The sequence below is a fragment of the Chrysochloris asiatica genome, unplaced genomic scaffold (assembly GCF_000296735.1).
Source record: "Chrysochloris asiatica unplaced genomic scaffold, ChrAsi1.0 scaffold00207, whole genome shotgun sequence".
Classification (NCBI taxonomy): domain Eukaryota; kingdom Metazoa; phylum Chordata; class Mammalia; order Afrosoricida; family Chrysochloridae; genus Chrysochloris; species Chrysochloris asiatica.
Window position 1 is genome coordinate 3377480 of NW_006408725.1, and position 8739 is coordinate 3386218.

At 40.4% G+C, this 8739-nt stretch overlaps 1 protein-coding gene across 1 annotated transcript in view; it reads left to right on the top strand.

Annotated features, from left to right (window-relative positions):
- The first annotated feature begins 885 nt into the window (after positions 1–885).
- The window catches only part of LOC102823781 (chromosome unknown open reading frame, human C1orf112), a 92983-nt gene continuing 85129 nt past the window's right edge, over positions 886–8739 (top strand). Inside the window, exons 1-3 of the mRNA XM_006872658.1 lie at positions 886–996; positions 6688–6727; positions 8210–8298. Of these exons, the coding sequence (XP_006872720.1) occupies positions 886–996; positions 6688–6727; positions 8210–8298 (240 nt within the window). The remainder of the gene's footprint in view (positions 997–6687; positions 6728–8209; positions 8299–8739) is intronic.

Sequence of the window (8739 nt, forward strand, 5' to 3'; positions counted from 1 at the left end):
TGAGACCGTGTACAGAAGACAGTCTCATCCTTCTCCAGAGGCGTCACTGGTAGGTTTGAACTGCCAACTTTGTGATCAGCAGTTCATTATTTATCCTACAGTGCCTATCGAACAGCAGAAATTTACTGTGGAGAGACCTTGAGAACTTTGGTACCTGCATTGTGCACACAAAACTATTTACCGCTTCCAATTTTCGCAATTCTGGCAGATGGGATGTTTATTACTACCATGACACAACTTTGTGCCCACAGAGAAGAGGGCAGGAACGTATCTTGTCTCTCTACCCCACTAAACAGCGGGGCTTGAAATCATTTCAGCCTGAGGTCCCAAGTTAAACCCGGTTCCAGGTGGGCAATCTCAAAACCCCAGGGGAACGATGGCAACACATTGTGGCTGCCGGACCTCACCTCCCCAAAGCATCCTACCTACATCGAAACGTTTATAGGGACTCAAATTTGGGATCGCTCGCTGACGTCCACCACGCTTGAATCGACCACCGCGCTTGAAAAACGCTGCGCCACGCCGGCTCCTGAGACCAGTGAGCGGAGTCCTCCGCAAGCTAGAGAAGCCCTTGTTTCACTCCCGGCTCTCAAGACCTAGGGCAGAAGATGTGAGTCGGTTTCCTTAAATATTACCGCTTTGAAAGGCTATGGGGGAAATTCTATTCTGCTCTATAGGGTCGTATGAGTTTGAATCAAGTTCACGGCCACATGTTTGGTTTTTTTTTTTCTTTGTTTGAGAGGCCCGGACTCACGGAATAACGCCACCCGCTTCCTCTCTATGGTTTTGGTGCCAGAAGAGAGGTCGCAAAGGCTGCCGGGACGGTAGGATTTTCCGGTCTTAGCTGTGGCGGGACTGGTTTGAAGCTGTTGCTTTGTGGAGACTATGTCTCAGGATCGCGCGGCCCCAGCGAGCGAGTTTTCCCTGGAAGAATTAAGTAGCTGGCCGGAGGAACTATGCCGCCGGGAACTGTCGTCCGTCCTGCCTCGGCTCCTCATATCCTTGACTGCCATTTCCATCTAAGAGTGTGGAACGGCGTCCCCGGTGTTTTCTTCTCTGCCCTCTATGTTCCCCGGAAGGCCCCGCGGTGTTCCTGCGGCCTGAGTTCTCCCCGCTCAGGGTGCATACCGGGGTTGAACTAGCTAGGGAAAGGAGGCTGGGCGAGAGCTGTAGGCGCTTGTGATCGAGGGCATACCTGACTTTGGCTCTGGAGGAGGCTCATGGAAGTTTCCAGTATTGTGGTTATGGAGAGCGGTGTGGTGTTTTCTTCCATTCCTCAGAGTTCTGTACATGTCAAGTGCAGTTTAGTATAAACACCTTTGCCTTTGGGGACCAGGGGAGACCAAGACTCAGATATGAGCTGTAACACCAGCTGGATGAGGTAGAACAAAAGAGAGCGCAGCCATTATAATCTGTTAAGTGGGTGAATAATTGGTTAGTGGCATGAGTCGGGGTTTCCAGGGAGCGGGTGGTGAGTTTGAACCGCCGACCTTGCAGTCCAATGTGTTAACTCGCAGCGCCACCTCAGGACTCCAGAAGTGGGTGAACCGGGGAATTAAATTAAGTGTTGTAACACAGTTCTAGCATAGTGCCAAGTCCATAAAAGTTGTTATGTGCTGTGGAGTCGGTTCCGACTCATAGCGACCCTGTACAGGGTTTCTGAGGCTGTAAATCTTTACGGGAGCAGAAAGCCTCATCTTTCTCCCGCGGAATAGCTGGTAGTTTCGAACTGCTGACCTTGTTGTTCACAGTCAGATTCGTAATCACTACACTACCATAAACAAAAATATTATCTCTCTCCCTCTTGTCAGGACCTCTTTTCCCTTTTTGCAGGTTAAAAGGAGTTGTTTCTCTTGGTTTTCGGTGCTAATTGACTGCTCGGTTTGAATTGTTTTCGATCTACTTCGTAGATAGTTTCATGCTTTGTGGTAAATATACCTGGAATCAGCTCTAAATATTAAAATGTATTTTTTACATCTTTCTTTAACTCACGTTAAAACTACACTCAAAAGGAGGTGGGGGAAGACTTTCACTTAAGAAATACTCAACACTGCACAGATAAAGATACTTTTTTACAACAACATTCACCCTAACTAAATATTGGCATTATATCGAAGTCATTCATGGAGGCTTTAGGAAAATCCCACTTGTTACCAAAGCCCCTTTTGAGTTATTGGGGTGGTGGTGGTGTGCGACGGAGTCAGTTCTGACTCAACGATCCTGTATAGGGTTTCCCAGGCTGTAAGTCTTTACAGGAGTTGAAAGCCTTATCTTTCTTGTGTGGAGCCACTGGTAGATCAAACTGGGAACATTGTGGTTAGCAGCTTAGCTCGTACTCCATTACATTACTAAGAATCCTTTAGTTGTTAAGTGCCATCCAGTAAGTTCTGACTAATAGCAACCCTACATAGGGTTTCCAGAGAGTAACTGGTGAGTTTGAACTGCCAACCTTGAGGTTAGCGATCTAGTGCTGATCCTACAGTGCCACACCAGTGGTCCTTACTGATTGTATAGATAGGGAAATAAGTAAAATATCATTGCTGCCCTCAGGAGCTTTGACTTGGAAAACAAATAGCTATGTTTCTAATTAAAAATATTCACTGGTTTGCGATATGTACCAAATAGGAGCCCTAGTGGCACAGTTGGTTAAGCACTTGGATCTAAGTGAAAGGTCCTGGGTTAGCCCCTAACTCACCAGCTGCTCTGTTAGAAAAGACCTGGCAGTTTGCTCCTGTTAAGTTTATAGCCTAGCCTTAGCACAGGTCTGTTGAAATACTAGTAGTTTCCAGTAAGGTTCTTTCTTATTTGCTATGTTGTGAGAAAGGCAGCGCTTTATTCTTTTTTTTTTTTGTGGTTGTAGGAACTGTTCCAATTAATTTCAGGAACTCTGAAGCATTTGTTTTGGATTACAATGAGTAATGTATCAACAAATGAGATAACTGGTAATGGAGTTTTGTTGCTTGAACACTTTTATCAACCCGGGGTAGGGATACCTTAGTTTTTACTTTGAAGTAGACTCACCTTATCTTAAAAAAAACTGAGAGCTTCTAGTCTTAATGTTGTCTCGGATTCTGAATGATCCAAAACAAAGGCTCTATTAGCAGTACTTCTAACTGAAAGAGTTTTCTTCCCAGTGCCTGAAATGAGGTTGGCCACTTTCTCCAGGTCAACTCAGGGGTTCCTCTCTGCTCAAAGGTCCTAAGTAGATAAAGCTGGCATTTCCACGACCACCATTGCCATAACGCAGATCCCTGCGCCCTACTGATTATTCTGCCTACTCAGAGCTCGGAGCGCCAACACAGTGCCCACTCTGGTTTGATGATCTACGCAATGCTCCCAAATGCTCATCATTCTTCAGTCTTTTTCCTATTCCTTCAGGAACTGCCTCTGTGCAGCTGTTAGTGATCCTAATCTTTAAATGGTACCTGCTGAGCTAACAAGAAAAAGTTTATAGCCTAGGAAGCCCTATGGGACAGTTCTCCTCTGTCACATGGGGTCGTTATACACTATAGTGTAAATATGTCTTTCATAAGCACTGGGAAATCAAAAATTCATGTGACTTGCTTTAATACAATATTCACTTTATTGCTGTGGTCTGGTACCAAACTCTAATTATAAAAAACAACTCACCTGTTCCTCCCTAGCTTTCCTTAACTTAGAAAAGGGTTTTAAACCGAAATCTTGAATCCTCTCACTTAACCTCTATGATGCCTTACTCCAGACTTTATGTTGAATGAATCAACTTTTCTCTCTCTCCATTGCTACCACTCTATTCCAAAGCCCCCTCACCTCTCACCTGGATCATTGTTAATACTCCATGTTTCTACTTCTATAATCAGTTATCCAGAAAAAAGTTCAGAGTGACAAATGTAGATCATATCTTCCTTTTTAAGCCACCCCCTTAATACTGCAGTGGTTTGTTAATACATTTGGAGTTCAATCCAAATTTAAACCTTAAAGGCTCCCCGTGATCTCTTAGCTTTCTCTTGTGCTTAGCTGACTTCAATCTGGTCACAAATATACCAAGCCCACATACCTCATGATCTTTGTGCTTGCTGATCACCCAACTTGGTTCTCTCCTACATGCAGGAGTTTCAGTCTGATAATATTGTTGAGATATTCATAAAAATAATATAAAAAGAAAAAAATAAGTAATTTACATGATATAGACAAAATGCTATAGAAATGCTGCGGAGATAGACATTTCTTGTATTAGAACCCAGAAATCCAGATGTATTATGCTACTCTTATCTGTGAAATGTTTCATGGATATTTGTTGTTTGAAACGGCAAGCTTATCCCTGAGCAATTTTTAAAATGTTGCCCTTAATATTTTCATAATATTGTTTATCTAGTAAGCATTGGAGTCTTGGTATGGCATAGGATAAGCACTGGACTGTTAACTACAAGGTTGGGAGTGTTGTTGGTAAGTTCTGTTGAGTTGATTTCAACTCATCGTGACCCCGTAAGCAGCATAGAATGTTTTGTTTATGAAGGAAAACTTTTCTTAACTTTTTACAACGGTTGTCTCATGGAATATTTGCCCTTTTGTGATTGACTAATTTCACTCAGCATGATATCCTTCAGGTTCATTCATGTTGTGAGATGTTAAGTTATGTAGTATTCCGATCGTGTGTATATACCAAAGTTTCACCATTCTCTGGTGGTGGGCATTTGGGCTGCCTCCATCTTTTTGCTATTTTGAATGGTGCTCTAATGAGCCTGTTGTTGTGAAGCATCATTGAATCAGGTGCCACTCATAACGACCCTGTGTAGGGTTTCCAAGGAGCAGTGGTGGGTTTGAACTGCTGATCTGGAAGTTCAAACCTACCTTACAGTTCAGTGCTTGTGCTATAGTGCCACACCAGGACTCCAGAATGAACATGGGAGTGCATATATCAATTCGTTCCACAGCTCTTATTTTTTGAGTATATATATACTGGGTCATATGTATTGCTGGGTCATATGTATTGCTGGGTCATATGATTGCTGGGTCATATGTATTTCCAACTTTATGAGAAACCGACATACTATTATCTACAGTGGGTACACAATTTTACAGTCCCATCAGCAGTGTAGGAGGGTCCTAGTCTCTCCACACCCTCACCAGTGTTTGTTGTTTTGTTTTCTTAAACTTTGCTATTAATGCTGAAGTCAGATGATATCTCAAGTGTTTTGATTTGCATCTTTCTAATGGCTAGTGCTTATACATATTTCTTTATACAGTTGTTGGGTGCCTGACAGTCATCATTGGTGAAGTGTCTCTTCATGTCCTCTGTCCATTTTTAAATTGGATTATTTGTATTGTTGTTGAGACGTTGAAGTGTTCTGTAAACTTTAGTGAATGTAAAATGTGGGTTCTCTTTTTACTCTTTAGGTGAAATTCTTTGAAAGCATTGTTGTTAAGGTGGCGATGAGTCAGTTCTGACTCATAACGACTCTGTATAGGGTTTCTCAGGAGCAACTAATGTGGTTTTGAACCACTGACGACTGTGGTTCAAACTGACCTTGCGATCCAGTGCTTATCCTATAGCGCCACACCAGGACTCCATTAAGTTTTTAAGAACAAGAGTTGTTGCTGCTAAGTGCCATCAAGTCTGTCTCAACTCATAGGGTTTCTGAGGAGCAGTTGGTGAGCTTTAACTGCTCACCTTTTGGTTCAAACCAACCTTGCCCCAGCACATTAACCTTCAGCGCTACACCAGGGCTAACCATAAGGTTGGTTGTTCAACTCCGCCAGCTGATTTGTAGGAGAAGGATAAGGCTGTCGGCTCCTCTAAAGATTGAATGTCTGAAACCTTACATGAGTCAGAACTGATATGAGTTGGAAGCGACTGGATGGTGGTGGTGGTGGCCCATTGGCTAAGCACTTGACTGCTAAGTGACAGGTCCATGGTTAGAATCCACCAACGGCACCATGAAAGACAAGATTTGGTGATCTGCTCTTGTAAAAATTACAGCCTCGGAAACTCTCTAGGGCAGTTATACTGTGCCCTGTATGGTCACTGTGGAGTCCTGGTGTGGCGCTGTGGGTTAATGTGCTAGACTGCAAAGTCAGTTTGAACTGCAAGATTGGTGGTTCAAGTTCACCAGTCGCTCCTTGGAAACCCTCTCCAGTGTCGCAATGGGTCGGAACCGACTCTACGGCACGTCACAACAACAACATACAGTCACTGTGAGTCAGAATCAACTTCAGAGGAGTGGGCTTTGGTTTGGAATGGTTAAAAAAGAAGTCGTGATGCGCTGTTTATAAGTGCTCAGTTGTCAGCCTAAAGGTTGGCTGTGTGAATCCACCAGCTCCTTTGTGTGGGTAGAAGATGGGCCCGTCTATTCAGTCTTGGAAGTCCTATAGGGCAGTTTTACTCAGTCCTACACAGTTGCTATTGCATTTTGGACCTTCATCAGATATATGGTCTCCCCAAAATGTCTCCTGGATCCCTATGTTGTTGTTTTCCTTTTCTGATGAAGTCCTTTGATGAACAAATAATGAATTTTTATGAGGTCCCATTTATCTATGTTATATTGTCTTTTGCTGCTCTTGCTTTTGGTGTTATATTAAGCTACTAATTTGATTAAAATTCCAGTGTTTTATGGATCATTGTTTAAATCCCAAAGGTTTTTTTTTTTTTTTAACATTAGTGAATTTCTTATTATTGCATATGCTAGTGTCTTTCCTTAATCAGTATACTCTATGTATCAACATTCTGACAGTTGGATCGAGCATATTCGTAAGTAGACTTATTGTAATTAAGATCAGTGTATAGTTTACTTGGATGTTATCTGAGTCTCACATTAGTTGATTCCGATTTATAGTGACACTATATGGGGTTTTTGAGACTAAATCTATACTGTAGCAGACAGCCTAATTTTTCTCCCTTAGAGCAGTTGGTGGGTTTGAACTGCCATACTTGCAGTGCTTATCCTACAGCTCCATCAGGGCTCTGTATTCCTTCAAATTTAATTATTCCCTATGATAAAATGGATAAGCTAACCAAAAGGTCCGTGATTTGAACTCACCGGTGCTCCATAGGAGAAAAATGTGGTAGTTTGGTTTCGTAAAGTGAAAATTTCAGTGTTGGAAACCCTAGGGGCAGTTCTGCTCTGCCCTGTGTAAAAGTGGCTGAGTTGGAATCTATTGGGTGGCAACAGGTTTGGTTTACTGTAGTGTTGTGACTTCAGTGAACTTAGAGTGACCACTTTTCAGTAAAGTACAGTATTTAAAATAAAAGATTTAAATTTGACTTTGGGTGTAGACACCAAGTATTTGGTGATGTATGTGTAAGCACATTGCAAATTTTTTATGTGTTAACAAAGCTATGATTAGGTGTAGATGTGTATTTCAAACAATGTGTAATCTATTTGATAGGCTTCAGCTTTTAACAAGTTTAGAGTCATCCAAAAATAATAAGTCACAAAAAGCTAATTGCTTTTATCATTTGAAGGAAAATGACTGTCATTTTTAGCTGTGTTCATCAGTGTTACTTGATGTAATACAGTCATTTAAGCAAGAGAGTAAAGCTTGTAAACTGTGATTTATCATGTATTTTCAGTTTGCTTATTCTATATACATTTCACTAGATTGTGAAATTTTTGTGTATAATTTTGAATCTGTGTTGCCTGTTGAGGTATAATTTTTCTTTAAGTAGCAGAATTATTTTTATCCTGACTATAAAAATTATGCATGTACATTGTAGAAAATTGTAGACATGTAGAAAACTACAAAAGACGATAAAAGGTCCACTAATCAGAAATGGTTGTTAAAATTTTGATATAAAAAATACTCACTCACTTCTATATATACCAGCTAGCCTATTATCAACCTTTGTATGTTCATGTTTTTATATATTAAAATTGGTATCATTCTATTTTGGAACCTTTTTGTTTAGCCCTATTATGAATACTTTTTTCATTTCTTTAATCTCTAATATCCTTTTAATGATAGCAGAATATCAGATTCTGTAATCATCTGTTTAGCTGGTCCCCAACTGTTGAACATACAAGTTGTTTGTTTTAGACAGAGTTTTATTTCAGATACTTAATATTGCTCAGCAAAAAACGTGACATTTTTGAAACTATATAGAGAGTTTTATATTGGTTAAATTATATAGAGAGTTTTATAATGGTTTATGTTGAATTTGGTGAAGAGCAATGATCTTTGTTGATTAATATAACAATATTTTTATAAAATTTGTAAATATTTTTCTTTATAGAACTTCTGAAAATTATCGTAGAAATGTTTCTGCCTCACATGAACTACCTGACTTTGGAAAAGACTTTGTTTTCTCAACTGTTACCAAAGGTATATTATTGTTTTTTAATCTACATGCTACAAAGGGTCGCTATGGATTGGAACCCACTCGACGCCAATTAACAACAACAACAACATGCTACAAAGTTTTTTAAAATCTTGTCTCAGTTTTAGATTATGTATTCTTAGTTGTGGCTCTGCTTTTCTAATGTATTGAATATGTTTTAAATACAAATGAAGTAGTAAAAAGTATTATCTCATATGGTGGTGTTAAATTGTTCATTAGGCAGTTAAAAAACAATTTTTAGATTGTGTCTTTCACTAATTGAACTTAATTATAGCTTGGTTTAAATTGTTAGATGCTAAGAAGGAGCTCTGGTAGCATAGTGGTTACGAATTGGGCTGCGAATCTCAAGGTCAGCAGTTTGAAACTACCAGCTGTTCTGCGTGAGAAAGATGAGGCTTTCTGCTCCCGTAAAGATTTACAGCCTG